General features: G+C 48.5%; 1 protein-coding gene across 1 annotated transcript in view; it reads left to right on the forward strand.

Moving 5' to 3' along the window:
* Positions 1–16,690, forward strand: part of SIPA1L3 (signal induced proliferation associated 1 like 3) — a 261,128-nt gene that overhangs the window by 208,775 nt on the left and 35,663 nt on the right. Inside the window, exons 14-16 of the mRNA XM_023760563.1 lie at positions 5,284–5,411; positions 10,051–10,169; positions 13,222–13,649. Coding sequence (XP_023616331.1) covers positions 5,284–5,411; positions 10,051–10,169; positions 13,222–13,649 — 675 coding nt within the window. The remainder of the gene's footprint in view (positions 1–5,283; positions 5,412–10,050; positions 10,170–13,221; positions 13,650–16,690) is intronic.

The following is a 16,690-nucleotide window of genomic DNA, read 5'->3' on the forward strand; positions in this document are numbered from 1 at the left end:
CTCTCTCTCTCTCTCTCTCTCTCTCTCTCTCTCTCTCTCTCTCTCTCTCTCCCTCCTTCTCTTACTCCCTTCCTCCCTCTCTCTAAAAATCAATGGAAAAAATATCCTCAGGTGAGGACAAAAAAAAAATTAAGGCAACATACATGGTTCCTGTGGGTGTCCCCACCCCACTGTGACACTTCATGGCTGTGATTTTGTGTTCTAGGCTCTCTGGCATTGACAAGTAGGTAACTAATGCTTTTTCTTTGGACTCAAGCTCTTCTCCCCCTACCCTTCTCTTTCCAGGGCTCCAGTGGAGTCTGCCTTGCTCTCTGTGTCCCATATCTCAGCATTTTTATCTCTATCAGCAGCTAGGCTTCAAGTTTTGCCAAATGTTCCTAGCACACCTCATCACTGAAACCCCCAGAAGTGTTTTTCACAGGCAGTCACCAGCCTGCAGTAAGAGGCTGGGAGCAGATCAGGGTGCCCCAGTGGCCTCTGGCCTCATCTCCTTTCCTCTTTTTCTGCTACACAGTTGCCCCGTGACATCCTGGAGCCTGTGGGTCCTGAGCCCGACATTCCAGCCCAGCACCAGACATTTCTCCCTCAGGACTCCTCTGTCTCATGCTGTCTTCTCCAGCAGGTTGCTACTTTTAGGAAAGCAAAGGTCCTCATAGACAGAACCTGTCTTGTGGCCCATCTTAGATTTACCAAGAGACAAGATGGCAATTGGCCTACTCCTGCCTGCCATGTGAGTGTGAGCAAGTGACTTTCCCTCTCTGCACCTCAGTTTGCTCACATTTAAAATGTCTGTCTCTGAGCAGTGTTAAGAATATTGAAGGAGGGACACCCTTTATAGCACTTGGAAATGTGCCTGGCACATAGTAAGTGCTCCATGAGGGTGATGACTGTTCCTGCTGAGTGTGGTGCCTGTGCTGGCAGCTGGGGTACAGAGGCTGGCAGATGCTGTCCCTGTCCTCAGGAGTTTGCCCCCCTCCTGTGCAGGAATAACAACCCACCCACTCAGTACAGAGCATTAAGGCAGAATTGTATGCCCAGCTCTGCAAGCCTGCAGGGCTGGACTGGGCCCTAGACTTTTGCTTATCAGACCACCTAGTTAGCTTTTATTTTTTTTTCCTGTTTTTCTCCTTCAGCTCCATAAAGAGTGGTACATTGGTTAGGAGGCATTTGACTGCAAGTGACAAAAAGCCTAACTCGAGAAGGCAGGAAGCATTAAGGGGCTTTATCATCACATAGTAAGTCCAGAGTTAGGGTGGCTTTAGGGCTGGTTAGTTCTGCAGTGAGGTCCTCAGGAACCAACTTCACTCATGACCCATGATGGCTACTGTGGCCCCCAGCAAAACCAGTGCCCTGCAGAAGAAGAGGAGAAAACTTCTCTTTGTTTTCAAGAGTGCCCACTCCTGAATCAACCCCTGGCAAGGTCCCATTGGACCAACATAACTGTCTTAAACTGTCAGGATGTACTCAAACCACATGGCAGAGGGATGGCCTCCAGAGCAGAATCTGGGCTCCACCAGCAAGGACAAAGATGAAGATGGCTAGCTGTTGGAGTGGCAGCCAATAGTGGCTACATTGTCTGCCCTACCCTTCCATTGTCCCATCAGTCAGGGTAGGAGATTGATAGCAGGCTGTAGCCTTCCCCTCACGTTCACGTCTTTCTTGTTACTTTCCTCTGTGGCCAAGTGAGAAGCTCTGTTCCAGCATCCCAGTAGCCCAACACTGCTGATCTTAAGGCAACCCCCACCTTGGCTTTCCCAGGGTCAGTCAGTATGTCTAGTTTGTGCCTGGAGGCTCTTGAAACTGCAGCTGGTTAGTTCCTCACTAAAACTTCAAACCCTTTAGTTTTAAAGTGATTTCCAATTCTGAAAAAAGATAAGAATACATTATATTTTCTCAGAAGATATTAAATATATATTTGATCTCTTGTTCTAGGGATTTTTGCCCAGAGCTGTGCGTGGTGAGATACTGAAATGTCCTGATTTCCAATCAACTTGACCAGATATGGCAGTAATAGAATGGCCCTGAATGGGACTTATTTAGCAGCCCAAAGAATGGTCAGCATAGGTCAGTTAGTTTGCACTGGGATTATTATATGAATGGACAAAGTACAGGTTGTCTTGATTGAGGACAGTAGCTGAGAGATGAAGCATAGTAAATACAGTGGATCCTCGGTTTTCGAACTTAGTTCGTTCCAGAAGGCTATTTGAGAAGCGATTTGTTTGAAAACCAAATCATTTTTCCCATTAGAAATAACGTCAATTGAATTAATACGTTCCAGACCCCTTTTTCACATATCACTGCCTCCGAAATGCTGTCACCACTGGCAAACTGCTTTTCCTTTATTTAAATCAACAACAATTTTTCTACCTCCTTAATGCCTGTGATTGTTGTTTTGTGACCACTTTCATATCCTTAGCAACATCAGCACCCTCGTGGCCTCTTTATGTTTTAAAATTGTGCTAATGGTCTATTTCACCAGCAGCAAAAGCAAAAAAAAAAAGAGAGAGAGAGAATATGAAAATATTCACAGCCCAATTTCCTGAGGTGTAGCCTGAGAGGTGCTTTTTGTCATGCTGATGTATCAGCATGAAGGGTTATCAGGTTGAGAACTGAAGTTGTGTTAGAAAATGGAGACATGTTTTCAGTAAACAACTTGGTCGAGAACCAAAGTGTTTGAGATGGGACATGTTTGAGAACAGAGGTTTGACTGTATGTCCCACTAAAGTTAGGATTAGGTTTAGCTGCATCATATAGAAAGCAGATATTCAGATGAAATAGTTTCTTTCTTTCTCTCACATTGTCAGAGACCCAGGCTCCTCCTCACCAATGCTCTGCCATCCTTGGCCTGTTGCCTGTTGGTCTTAAAGTGGCTGCTGGAGCTTCAGCTTTAGGAAATGATGAGGCAGTGGCACCCACAACACACCTCCAGAGATTTCCTGAATGTCACATGCAGCACTTTTAACTCATTGGCCAGAACTGCAAGAGAGTCTGGGAAATGTAGTCTGTTTGTTAGCTGATGCTGCCCCAAATATAGTTGGGATTCTGTTAGCAGGGCAGAAGCAGAGAATAGATATTGGGGGAGCCGCCTGCATGTCTACCACTCATACCTTCCACTTTCCTCTGCCAACCCCAGCCACTGCTGATGTTTTCCTTTAGTGCTCAGGATATGATACAGACATTTTGAAAAAATAGAATAAACATGTCTATACTTCAACTTCCAGCTGTGGTGGAGCCACATTTTACCAGGTCACCCATAAGGTGAAGATTGCTTATGCATTTTATTGTTTGGGCTCTCCTTATCCTGGAGGCATTAGAAGTCAAGGTCTGGGAGGGCAAGGATAATATGTACACTCTGGGGAGGCAAGTAGGGTTGAGTTTTCAGAAAATCCAGTGCACCACTGAAGCACCCGTCTGCTGCCCTGGTGGCGTTGAAGCCTAGGGGTTTGGAGTTGTCTTTGCAGAGGCAACCCTGGCTTTGTGGCTGGCAAGACGACCTTGGAGAAGCTAACTTCTGTTTGGGATGTTGGGGGTCCCAGTTTATCACCCTACTTGCATATAGACACAAGTGGCCGAATGGGGAATGTCAGCATCCACCTGATAAATAGAGGCTCAGTAACCCCCAGAGTACAGGGCCTGTGTCCATGGGGTGCAAGTGACTGAAATTTGGCTGGTGCAAACATTGTAGGAATTTATTATCTCACAGAAAAGGAGGCTCAGAGGCAGAACAGGCTTCAGGGAGGCTTAATCAGGTATTGTGACAGCATTATCGAGGGCCTCGTTCCTCCGCCTCCTCCTTTCCACCCTCAGCATTGGCCTCATCCATCTTCAGGCTGTCATGAGAGGGCAGCACAGACTCATGGTGTTATATCTGGACCCAGCAATGCCTGGATTAAGAAGAGAGGCCATCTTTCCTCATCATCTCTCTTAATAGCAAGACACTTTTCCCAGAAGCTCTCCCCCATGCCCCAGCGGACTTTCGCCATTTCAGTCAGGTTATGCTGAGTAACAGGCATCTGAAACTCTCAGTGACTTATATCAGTAAAGGTTTGTTTCACACCCACACTGCAGCTCCACTGTCAGTTGACAGGACACCTCTCAGGACACAGGCACCACCACCTCCCAGTCATTCCCCTCACAACTCATTGGCGAGATCTAGTCACACAGCCCACCCGGTCAATCTAAAGGGGCCAGAAAGTGTCATCCTGCCACCTGCTTCCCAGGTGGAAAGCCAGAGTATTTTGTGGGAGTCTTAATAACTCACACGCTCTCCCATCTCAGTGGCCAAAATTGTGTCATTTGCCTGTCCCTGAACCAACCCCAGGCAAGGCAGGTTTCCTTCATGATGGGCTCTGATGTGTGGTGGAATGGACATTAGGAGGTGCTCATCGGATTCACTCCAGGGCATAGAGAATGCCGCTGGGATTGAGGCCCAGGGTGAGACTTCTGTCACGTCTCTTAAATCTCAGCCATGGCCTGTGGGTGTGCAGAGCCAGCCTCCAGGAGAATCTCTGACTAGGAGATAACTATTTCACTTGTTCCACACCCTGTGTGGTAGAAAATGTTATCCCTTTTTTCCAATGGGAAAGCTGAAGCTTGAAAAACGGAAACCTATGATTTATGCTGCTCGTAAGGGATGGAACTAGGGTTTGAGCCAAGATCGCCTAGTTCTGAGACCTGAGTCCACAGCTTCTCCCACAGTGCCTTCCTCCAGAGTCTGAAGGCCAGTTGTTCCGGCTCAACCTGGGTCATATGTCAGCCTCAGGCTAAGTCATTCAGTCCCACAAGAAAGAGGCTGTTGTGAGCACCTCTTGACAACTAGGCAAACTGAGGCTCCAAGCTGAAAAATTGACTGCCTGGCTGGGCAAGAGGCAGTGGTGAGGTTTAAACCCCAACCTACTGGCTCCAGGGCTCCTATGTGTACACATATACTGCTCTTCCCCACCAGAGAGAGGAAGCCCAAGACAGGCCTGGGGTGAGGAGCTGCTGACAACAGCTCACCCCATTTTACAGCCAAAACACAGGACCCCTGAAGAGCCTGTGGGTAGGGCCATCGACCTAAGTGGCTTCTGCTCCTCCTCCTCCCTGGAGGACCCCTCCTTGCCTAGCATTCCCTGCCACCAGCAGCTCCTTGGCCTCCTCCCTCAGGCTACAACACATTTAGCCTCATCTAGCCTTCCTCCACTTGGGCTCTCCTGTGCTTAAAACCCACTGGAGACTCACTCTCAGGTGGTTTTGACACACCAGCCCTTCACCCTGCACTTGCCTCCTCTCACTCCCCTGCAGGTACGTGGCTGCCCCACACCCACTGCTCTCTTTCGATCCCCACTTTGGCCACGACGGGACATCCAGCGGGGACTCCTCCTCAGGTGGACTGACCAGCCAGGAGAGCACGATGGAGCGCCAGAAGCCAGGTAGGGAAGGCTTCCCTGGGCCAGCTGTTCCCTCCCACATCACCCTACAGGACCTCTACTCACAGCTTGACGGGCAACGCCCTCCTTCTGGCAGATGGCTAAAGCATACAGGGAAGCTTTAAGGGCCACACATAGATTAGAGGGGTCTCCTGCAGAGCACTGGGAACCACGGAGCAATCCTTCTCCACCCAGACAGGGCATCAGCAGGGTGTCTGCCAACATTGTCTGTCAAGATTCAAGTACAGATGTGTGACATGAAGGTGGCAACTGCCAGAGGAAAGAGTTGAAAGGACTGAAAGTGTTGCTCTTGGGAAGCAGAACCCACTGGGTTCTGAGGCTTTTCATTGCACAGACCCTCCTGTTTTATATTATTGACTATTACACAGGTACAGCACATACTGAGAAAAGAGCCCAAATCATGAATGTCCAGTGTGATGACATATCACAAAGCTAGCATGCCGTGTTCCACACCCAAGGCAAGAACATGGCCCGGGCCCCTCCCAGTCAACACCCCACGCAGGCCACCCCGTCCTGCTTCTCACAGCCTAACTTCGTCTTACCTGGTTTTGAATTTCATGTTACAGAATGTAGACTCACACTGAATGCATGAGTCTGGCTTCTGTTACTCAATGTTACGTTGGTGAAAGGTGGCCATGTGATTGTATGTAGCGACACAGTTTCTGAGTAGTTCTCATTCCATTATCTGAATGACCCACCACTGACTACTCCATTCTAATGCTGATGGACATTTGAGTGGTTTCCAGTTTGGCACTGCTTAGACTGGTGCTGCTGAAGATGAGCACTGTGTCTGTCTTTTGATGAGCACAGGCTCACACATTTGCAGGGTATATACCTGGGAGTGGAATCGCTGGGTCATATGTTTAACTTAATAAGAGACTGCCAAACCTTTTCCCAAAGTAACAAACCATTTCACACCCCCACCTATGACATCTGAGAGTTGTAGTTGCTCCGTGTCCTCACCAACGTTTTTATTTCAGCCATGTAGTAGTTGCAGGACATTGTGGTTTTAATTTGCACTTTTTTGGTGCCTGAGGAGACTAAGCATCTTCTCATCTGTTTATTCTCCTACTAGAGGCCCAATGCACGAAATTCATGCAAGAGTAGGCCTTTCTTCCCCTGGCTGCCGGCACCAGCTTCCCTCTGGCATCTGGGACCCGGGCTTCCCTCACAGCACTGGCTTTGTCCGGAAGGTCAACTGGAAGGACGTCTGGAAGGATGTCTGGTTTAATTAGCATATTATGCTTTTATTATTATAGATCTGTAATGATTATCATGGGTGCATACACTAAGATGAATATTTTCAACATAATTTTGCATAACAAACTATTGCCCCTTTGAAGTCTGAGAACCACTAGATGAATGGGTAGATTCTAAAGAAAGAAAACCAGTGAAATTATCAGACATTAGAGGGGAAGAGGTGGAGATGTCTGCTTAGGGGATCTTCCAGAATTTCCAGGCAGCTCAGGATGACCATGTCAGCACGCTACCAGCTTCCCCAGGCTTTGTAGGGTAGGGAAGAGGTTGCATAGCCCAGGATTGGTGGCCTAGGGAAGTCCTTGGCATCCCAGCCCCATGGTGTCCTTAAACCAGGAAAACAGATGGACTTCAGGCAAGTAGGTTGCCCTCCAGGGCCTGTAAACACCCTTGGTCTTGCCTGTCCCTGCCTGCAAGTCTGTGATCTTGGCTCCAAGACAAACAGATTTACATCTTTTTTTTTTTTTCACCCCGCCCAGTTCAGAAGAAGAGAAAAGTGTTGCTTGGTGATCTCATTATACTAAAGTGTAAATGAGGAGGAAATTTTTCCAGCATTCACCATGGGCCCCAAAAGTGTCACAGAAACTCACCATTATCCTTCTTGTTTCTTCTGTCTCCTAGAGTTCGGGTCCCCTGTCACTTACTTGGGACCTTGTTATAAATCGACTGACACCTTATCCCGCTCCTCTAGCCCTTCCCCCCAAAATCAGGGCAAGTATCATGAAGTCTGGAATGTATTCAAAATCCAGAAAAAAAGGTGGTTCAGGCTGGGAGGAGTCAGGCGCCATGACAGACATGAGGACGTGCCCAGCCCTGATCAGATGATAATAATCTTAGTAACAGCAACAGGGTTTTGTGTGCTTGTTGTATGCCGGACACAGTACTGGATACTCCACATTTCCTCCTATTTAATCACCTCAGGAACACAATAGAATGGGCACTTTTCTGAAAATATTTTTATTGATTTCAAAGAGGAACGGAGAGGGAGAGGGATAGAAACATCAATGATGAGAGAGAATCAGTAACCAGCTGCCTCCTGCACCCCCCCCCCCTTTACTGGGGTTTGAGCCCACAGCCCAGGCATGTGCCCTTAACCAGAATCGAACCCAGGACCCTTCAGTCCACAGGCTGATGCTCTATCCACTGAGCCAAACCAGCTAGCGCTAGAATGGGCACTTTTTACTACCCCATTAGAAATGATGAAGATGAGGCACAGAAAGGTGGTCACTTGGCCAAGGTTCCTGCTCATAAGTGGCAGCATTAAGATTTGAACCAAGGCCTGTCGGGTTCTAGAACCCCTCCTTAACCCACAATTCCTCACCCACAGAGTGTGGTCGTTTCTCAAGCCTCAGAGCACCCAGGTTGAGAAGGTGTCCCAAGGATCACCAGCTACCCCGAGTCCATGCATGGCCATGGTTTCAGTATGTGAAAGGTGAAGCATGAGAGTCAGGTCACTGGGGGCCAGTTCAGAGGATCAGTGAAGGGCCCAGGCTCAGGGCCAGCCAAGGGCAGAACCAGGGACACTGAGGCAGCCAGGGAGGGGAAGGAACCTAGCCCTTCACTAACAGTACACCAGGCTGAGTACCAGGGATGTGGTGTGAGCCAAACAGGCACATACCCTGACAGTCTGCTGGGAAAGATGGGCAGTGATAAGTACTCACCCATGATGCTGAGTATCAAGTGGGAACTAACAGTGCTGAGAGAGATTGGTGGCATTTGGGAGAATCTCTGAGCAAATCAGGCAAAGGAGCCAGCTAGGATAACATTCTAGAGGAGGGAAGAGCTAGTCAACGACCCTGAGCTAGCATGACTCTGGTGTTGGAGGAACAGTAGAAGACCCATATAGAGACCTGATGGAAGGTGACAGGGACAGAAGGTATGATGCACAGATGGGATGGGATCTGCTTCAGGTGATCACAGGATCTCTCTTGCTACAGAGTGGGAACAGTGGAGGGGGAAAGATGGGTGGGTTCTGGATATGGTCACTTGAAGGTAGAGTTTTTTGGTGTTTTTGTGGGGTTTTAATTTCTTTTTCTCATTTTGAAGGTAGAGTTGATAGAATTTCCTGATGCCTCAATGTGGGTGAGAGAGAAAGGAATCAAGGGTGATACCAGGTTTTTGGCCTGAGGAGCTGAAAGGATAGAGCAGCCATTGATTGAGCAGGAGAGACTGAGAGATTCAGGTTTGGAAGAAGATAAGGAGCTGGCGTTGGCCATGTTCACTGGGAGGTGCCCAGCCATATATACCAGTCTGAAGTCAGGGGAGAGTCTAGGCCAGAGGCAGAAATACGTGTGTCATAAATGGTAGTTAAGGCTGGATGTGACAGCCACAGGCTTGGCTCTCTGTAGAAATGTGGTTTCCTGGCATGGGTTGGCCGCCTCCCAGGAGACCAGCACCTTCTGGGGGTGTGGGATGCTCCAAAGAGGATAATCATCTCCAGAGGCAGAGCAGGTGGCCACCCTCCCTGCTCTCTTATGTCCATGGTTCCCAAGTGAAAGCCACACAGACAGTGACACCTCGCCTGTGCCGGACAGGCTGCTCTCTGCAGTGACCCTCCGGCAGCCCACCTTCCCCAGAGCATTTAAAAGATTAATAGATACTAACTAGTCCTCCCTTGGTGGTTTTATTTTTGTGGCGTTTTTGTTGTTGTTGTTGTTGTTGTTGTTGTTGTTTTTAAGGTCAGATGCTCAATTCAGGCTCACTGGTTTTAGGAATTTAGACTAATTTATGCCCATACCAGCCATCACGATTTTAAATCTGTTTCACATTTGAACCAGCAATTCCACTTGTATAATTCTGTCCCAGACAATCCTACACTTGTTCAAAATGTAAGTATATTGTAAAGTGAAAATCAACTTGTAGGACAATGTTTATTATTATCCCATTTTCATTAAACAAAAAGAAATTATGTTCATTTAACCAACAAAAGATTGCTACCTTGCATATGTAAAGAATCCTATACACCAATAAGATAAAAAATAGTCAATTCCATGGAAAACTGGGTAAAGTGTGCAAGCAGGTAATTTATGAAATAAATACAAATGGTTAGTAAGGATGAAAATGTGCTCAATCTCCTTTGGGAATAAAGATGGGGGATTGTTGTAAGGCTTCGATGAGTTCACCCATGCAAAACACCAGAGTGGGGCCTAGCACAGAGTAAAAGCTCTGTAACTGTTCCATTACTGAGTGTTGTTATACCCACAAGACATACATTGATGGGGTCATGGCCCTGTGTGCACTGAGCAGACAAGCCGGCAGAGAGGTGGCTCCATCACAAACCATATTTAGGGCCAGATTCTTTGGATGGACTCGGGACAGACCTGAGTCACCGCTAACCACTGATATGTCTCCTGTCTTCCTGCAGAGCCTTTGTGGCATGTGCCCGCCCAGGCCCGGCTCTCAGCCCTGGCTGGAACCAGTGGGAGCAAGCACGCCTCCAGGCAGGATGCAGCAGGCAAAGACTCCCCCAACAGGCATTCCAAAGTGAGTGTGGGCCCCACTGCCTCACCCTGGGGAGTCAGAGCTGTAGGAATTAGCTAATTTGGCTGCTCGGCTTGCCATGACTGCTTTGGGCCAGGCAGCTTTACCTGCCTGGGCCTCTCAACTCCACATGTGAGCACATTCTCTACCTTTGCTAACTTTCACTCGATCAGAGGGGCTAAATGCTAGAGTTAGAATCAGCCAGGTGCACATCCTGGCTCACCAACTATGTCATCCAGAGCAAATCACTTCAGCCCTAGCTGGTTTGGCTCAGTGGCTAGAGCATCGGCTTGCAGACTAAAGGGTCCCAGGTTTGATTCCAGTCAAGGGCACGTGCCTGGGTTGCGGGCTTGATCCCCATTGCCCCCATTGCCCTCATTGATCGATCAATGATTCTCATCATTGATGTTTCTATCTCTCTCTCTCTCTCTCCCTCTCAGAAATCAATAAATATATATATATATTTTTAAATCACTTTAGCTTCTCAAGCCCCACTTTCCTTATTATTTCATCAGTCATGGTAAGTATCTTCATCAGCTCAGGCTCTGTAACAAAATGCCATATACTAGGTCAGCTTATATTAATAGATATTTCTTTTTTCTTTTTTAGTATATTTTTATTGAATTCAGAGAGGAAGGAAGAGGGAGAAAGAGAGAGAAACATCAATGATGAGAGAGAATCATTGATCAGCTGCCTCCTGCACGACCCCCAATGGGGATCGAGCCTGCAACCCGGGCACATGCCCTTGACCAGAATCAAACCTGGAACCCTTCAGTCAGCAGGCTGATGGTCTAGCCACTGAGCCAAACCAGCTAGGGCAGATATTTATTTCTCATAGTTCTGGAAGGGTGGGAAGTCCAAGATCAAGGTGCAGGCAGATCAGTGTCTGGTGAAGACCCGTTTCCTAGTTCATAGGCAGCCTTCTCACCCCATGTGGTGGAATGTGTGATGGAGCTCTCTGGGGTTCCTTTTATAAGGACATAAATATCCATGTGGATTTAATAATCCTGTTCATGAGGAATATAAATATACTAGAAGCCCGTTGCACGAAGATTCGCGCAATAGGCCTTCCCCTGGCTGCTGGCACCGGTTTTCCTCCGGCACCCAGGACCCAGGCCTTTGGTCCGGCCGCAGCAGGGAAGCCAAGCCTCGAGGCTAGCCTCAGCTGCAGCGGAGAAGCCAAGCCTCTTCAGTCTTCAGTCTTCACTCCAGCTGGAGCCTTCAGTCTTTGCTCCATGCCTGTGTATGCGAATTAACTGCCATCTTTGTTGGGTTAATTTGCATAGTTGCTCTGATTGGCTGGTGGGCATAGTGGAGTGACACCAATTTGCATGTTTCTCTTTTATTAGTGTAGATATAGGAATACATAGGTAAATATATATAAGGATTTAAAAATTCCATTCATGAGAGTTCCACCCTCATGACCTAATCACCTCCCAAAGGTACTACCTCCTAATACCATCACACTGGGGATTAGGATTCAACATAGAAATTCGGGGGGAGTAGGTTAACATCCAGTCTATGGCAGTAGGTTAACAGCTATGACAGCTATGGCAGGCTGTCTTAGTGACCTCACACAAAACAGTTTATTTCCCTCTCATGTAACAGTTCAGTGCAGGTATTCAGAGAGCAGCTCTCCACATGGTGATTCAGGAACCCATGTTCTGGTCTCTAACATCATCTTGTGGCCCCACTGTCCCTCAGGGCCTTGGATCCCTCTGCTGGGTTCCTGCCCTGCCTCTTTCCGAGGCAGGGGATGGGAGGGAGAGAGGTTCATGTGGGAAGTTTTTGTAGTCCAAGCATGGAAATAGCAAAAATCACTGTCACTTATATTGCCGTGGCCAGGACTTCATCCTTGACCACACCTCACTGCAAAGGAAGCTGGGAAATGTAGTCCTGTGTGCCCAGAAGGAGATAGTTTTGGTGAGCACTTGGCAGTCTTTTCACATCCATTCATTCAGTGAGTGTTTGATGAGCACTTGCAACATGCCAGGCATTGGGGCCACAATGATGAAGAAAACAGATGAGCCGCTGTTCTCACAAAGCTGACATGCCATTAGGGGCAACAAGCAACAAGTAGATAAGCAGATAAATCATGTAACACCAAGAACTGGTTCTTGCTGGGAAAGGAAAACAAAGCACAGTTAAGGGGAAGAGTGCTTTAGGATGAGGTGGCTAGAAAAGGTCTTTGAAGAGGTGACCTTTAAGCCAAAATCCTGAATGAAGTAGGGGGTGATCCATAAAGACATCTGGGGGAAGAGAATTGCAAGCAGCGGGACAGCAGGTACAAAGGCCCTGAAGTGGATGTGTGCCTGGCATGCTCAAAGAGCAGCAGGGAGGCCCATGTGGCTGGTGCAAAGTGAGCAAGAGGTAGAGGGAGATCAAGTTAGAGACCAGAACATGGGGCCAGATCACTTGGGGGCCTTGGTGAGGACTCTTGCTTCTCCCCTGAGTGAGATGGAACCACAGGAAGGTTCTAAACAGGGAAGGAACATGAACTGATGTGGGTGCATATAGGGAACAAACGGGCAGGGTTGGCCGGGAGACGGACAGGAGCAAGGAGACTAGGAAGAAGCCACTGTGGGAGGTAGTGGATGGAGCCGAGGAAGAAGTGGTGAGTTCTAATCAGTTTTGAAGATGCTAACAAGATTTACTATTGAAGTGGGCATGGTATGAGGTCAAAAGCAGGTCCAGGGTGACTCCAAGGCTCTTGAGTAGGACAGCTGAAGGGATGGTGGTGCCATTATTGAGAGGGAGAGAGGCAGATTCAGGAGGGAAGGCCAAGAGCTGAGTTTTAGACATGTTGAGCTTCAACTGTGAGCTCTTGTTGCATACATAATGTCATCCCTCCAAGCGACCCCATGAAGTAGTTAGTATCAACCCCATTTACACATGTGGAAACTGAGGTACTTGCCCAAGGTCACATGGCCAGTAAGTGAGGGAGCCAGAGTTAGAAGTTGTCTGGCTCCAGAGGTCACACTCAGGGGAGTAGGACCCAGGGAGGGAAGGTTTGCCCCATCCTGGAATCTAGAGATGACACTTCTCTTGCCTCCAGGGAGAGCCTCAGTACTCCAGTCATTCCAGCAGCAATACCCTGTCCAGCAACGCCTCCAGCAGCCACAGTGATGACCGCTGGTTTGACCCCCTGGACCCTCTGGAGCCAGAGCAAGACCCCCTCTCCAAGGGCGGCTCCAGTGACAGCGGCATTGACACCACCCTCTACACCTCCAGTCCCAGCTGCATGTCACTGGCCAAGGCACCTCGGCCGGCCAAGCCACACAAGTCACCAGGAAGTATTGGCCTTTGTGGGGGTGGGCGTGAGTCCACTGGCCATTCCCACCATGCAGACAGGCGAAGGGAGGTCTCGCCTGCTCCTGTGGTTGCTGCCCAGAGCCAGGCCTACCGACCGAAGCTGTACAACTCAGGCTCCAGCACCCCTACAGGCCTGACCGGGGGCAGTCGCAACCCACCAAGGCAGACCAGGTAAGGCGCTGTTCCTCGCCCGGGCCCTTCAGGGGATCCTGACCCTTTTCTACTTCCCCCACAGGCTTGATGGCAGGCTCCCAGCCTCAGAAACATGCTCACAAATGTATGAGCTTGTACAAGAGTTTGCTTACAGAGTTAGGAGGCTCATGGAGCACCCCCTGCTGCCCATCCATCAGCCTTCAAAAACACAATAGAGGGAGAGAAACCCCTGGCTGGTTGTCTCATCTGTCCCTGATGTCCGCTGTCTCTTTCTCCCTCTGCTGAGACCCATGGTTTTTATGCTTTCTGGGGTCACAGAATGCATCTGTTAGGAGTGTGTTTGGCTGGAGGTTATGGGAAACCTGACCCACACCAGCTTAAACAAATAGAGGTTTAACAGCGCCCTGAAGGAAAGTCCAAGAGGACAGAGCCTGGCTGATGCAGCAGCTCAGGGAGAGCCTCAGGCTGTACCCTGTGTCTTCCTGCTCCCCCATCCTTCCACACAGGCTGCCACTTCCTGGTCTCTGGGTAGCTGTGGAGCCCCTGGGGAACGTGGAGGCAGAGAGCAGAGGAAAGATTGCAGCATCTGTAGAGCTCATTTTATATGGAGAAAACAAAAGCTTTCCCAAAACCTTCTTCAGCAAGCAGTGTCACATGACCATCCCAGAGACAATGAAGTTTGGGAGATCATGGTATAGCCTTTCAGCCGACACAGTAACGTGCAGTGGTCCCCAGATAATCCCCTGGAGGGCTGTCAGCACAGAAGCTGGGTCCCACTCAGTAGGTCAAAAGGGCCAAAGAATATGCTTTTTTTTTTTTAAGTTCCCAGTAGATCCTGGGACTACACTTTGAGAACCACTGGTAGAGAGACTGGCAGGGGAATGAGAAAGAACAGGCACTGGAGAACCAACAACCTGGAGTCCAAACCACACACTTTGAGAATCTGACGAAAGCAGTGAACCATCTCCCAGAAAAATGCAGAGGATGAAAAGTTCTTTTGCAGCCATGGGTCTCAGCCTGGTCCATGGGCCCCTTCAGAGGTCTATGACTCCAGGCAAAGATTATTGAGCTGCCTGACCCTAAGGTGAACCCCTTAAGAACCCCTTAAGCCACAGCCTCACAGCATCCCTTCCCTTCCCTTCTCTGAGCACTCCTTAAAAAAAGGTGAAGCAAAAATTTCCCAAACAATACTTAGCCTGTGTGCGAAGCACTTAGTTCTAGTCTCGTCTTTTTAAAATGTTAGAATGCTGCTTGATACCTCCTGAAGTGATGTCATGATTTCACAGTGGTTGTGTGGCAGATTTGGATTTCAGAGCACCTGTAAGTCGGTGCTTCCCCTTGCCTCAGTGCACAGATCCTGAGTCAAGGGGCCCAGGAGAAGGGGGAAGGTGGGGAGAGAGAAGTGTCCCAGCTCGGTCCCTGGTCTCCATCTCAGGCTGCCTCCCTAAACAGATAGTCTTTAATTGGAACTCACAGCTCCTTCATTCATTCATTTATTTATTTATCCATTCACTTCGCTCACAAATACTTCTTAGGGATTTGTTATATCCCAGATACCTCAGCCCACCACCAGTGAGAGAGACAGATGAGAATCAGATCATCGCTGAGACAAATGTCAAATGTCAGACAAATGTCCCAGGTATCCGCTGCAGTGGCCCCTGTGCTGGACACAGGCCTATGATAGTGACCTGAGTAACTATAGGGTTGCAAAATCTTTGACATAAAGGTAGCAGCGCTGGGGAGTAGACCAAAGCTGAGGCAGGAAGTGGGTATAAAATTACCCTTGTCTGAGAGGATTTACTGAACCTAAAAATGAGGACAATAACATGGGAGGGGAGCCTGCTAGGAAAGAGGGCCCTAAGGTTACAAGCTTTAATTTGCATACAGACAATTGATGCTAATTGCACATCATTCTTATCTAGTCATTAAAGCTGCTTCCGGAAGTTTTCTCCTAGGCAACCAGGCTCTAATGTGGAACAGCATTTCCCAAAATGCTCTAGGTGATTTGGGTGGTACAGGAGGAAAACGTATTTGAAATGGATGTGTGTTTGCTTTAATGGGTAGTATTAAAGAAAGTGTTGCCACTCATTCTCTGATTTTATAGATATTGCCTTGGACAAGTTCAGGAAAATTAAATGAGTTGATTTAAAGAAACATCTTTACTGTAGGTAAGAGTGTGGGCTCCAGAATCAGCCCACCAGTGTTCAAGCCCTCCCTCTGCCTTGTCTTGGCAGTTATTTTTGAAAAGAGAAAGGAAAGATTGGGTGTGGAAAGGGTGTCTCTGTGCAAGTAGCATGTGCAAAGATCCTGAGGTAAAAAAGAGGATGGGTACCTTCAGGTCGCTGAACAGGCCCCCCAGGCTCAAGAGTAGAAATTGAGGGGGCAACTGAGTTTGGGGAGGTCAGCAGGGGGCAGACCATGCAAGGCCCTTTCAGCCACATTAAGGAGTTTGGATTTGATCCTAAGAGCTGTGGGCAGCAAGGGAAGTTTTCAGCAGAAAGGGTAGTGCAGACAGATTTATGTTTTGAAATCTATGTTTTGAAGTGCTATGCTGGGGCTGAGGCTGAATGTGAATGAGAAGGAAGAAGGCCTGGATCAGAAGACAAGACAAGTGGCACTGCCAGGACATAAGGAGGGAGACAGAAAGGGTCCAGGACAGTGCCAGCGAGCTATGTAAGAGTCAGGGCCAAATGCTGCTGCAGACTGGGAGCTTGAGATTCTTGAGAGAAGAGCAGGACTGGGCAGGCTTGACCATTAAAGCACCCACTTTGTGCCAGGCACTATTCCCAAAATGGCGATACAGCAGGGAACACAGTCAAACTAAGTCAACTTCCTTATGGAGCTGATATTCTCCTGGTGAGAGTGAGGCAGACAACTGAGCTACCATGTAATAGTAACATGCCAGATGGCGATAAGGTCTGGGGAGAACACTCGGGGCTACTCTAGGGCAAATTATTCTGGGGGTAGTAGGAATGAGTTTGCAGGCAGAATTTGAGGGATGGGCCTTGTCATGCTCAAACAGGGAACCCCCACAAAGACGGATGCCCTCTTACACTCCA

Source organism: Myotis lucifugus, unplaced genomic scaffold (assembly GCF_000147115.1).
Source record: "Myotis lucifugus unplaced genomic scaffold, Myoluc2.0 scaffold_185, whole genome shotgun sequence".
Lineage (NCBI taxonomy): Eukaryota > Metazoa > Chordata > Mammalia > Chiroptera > Vespertilionidae > Myotis > Myotis lucifugus.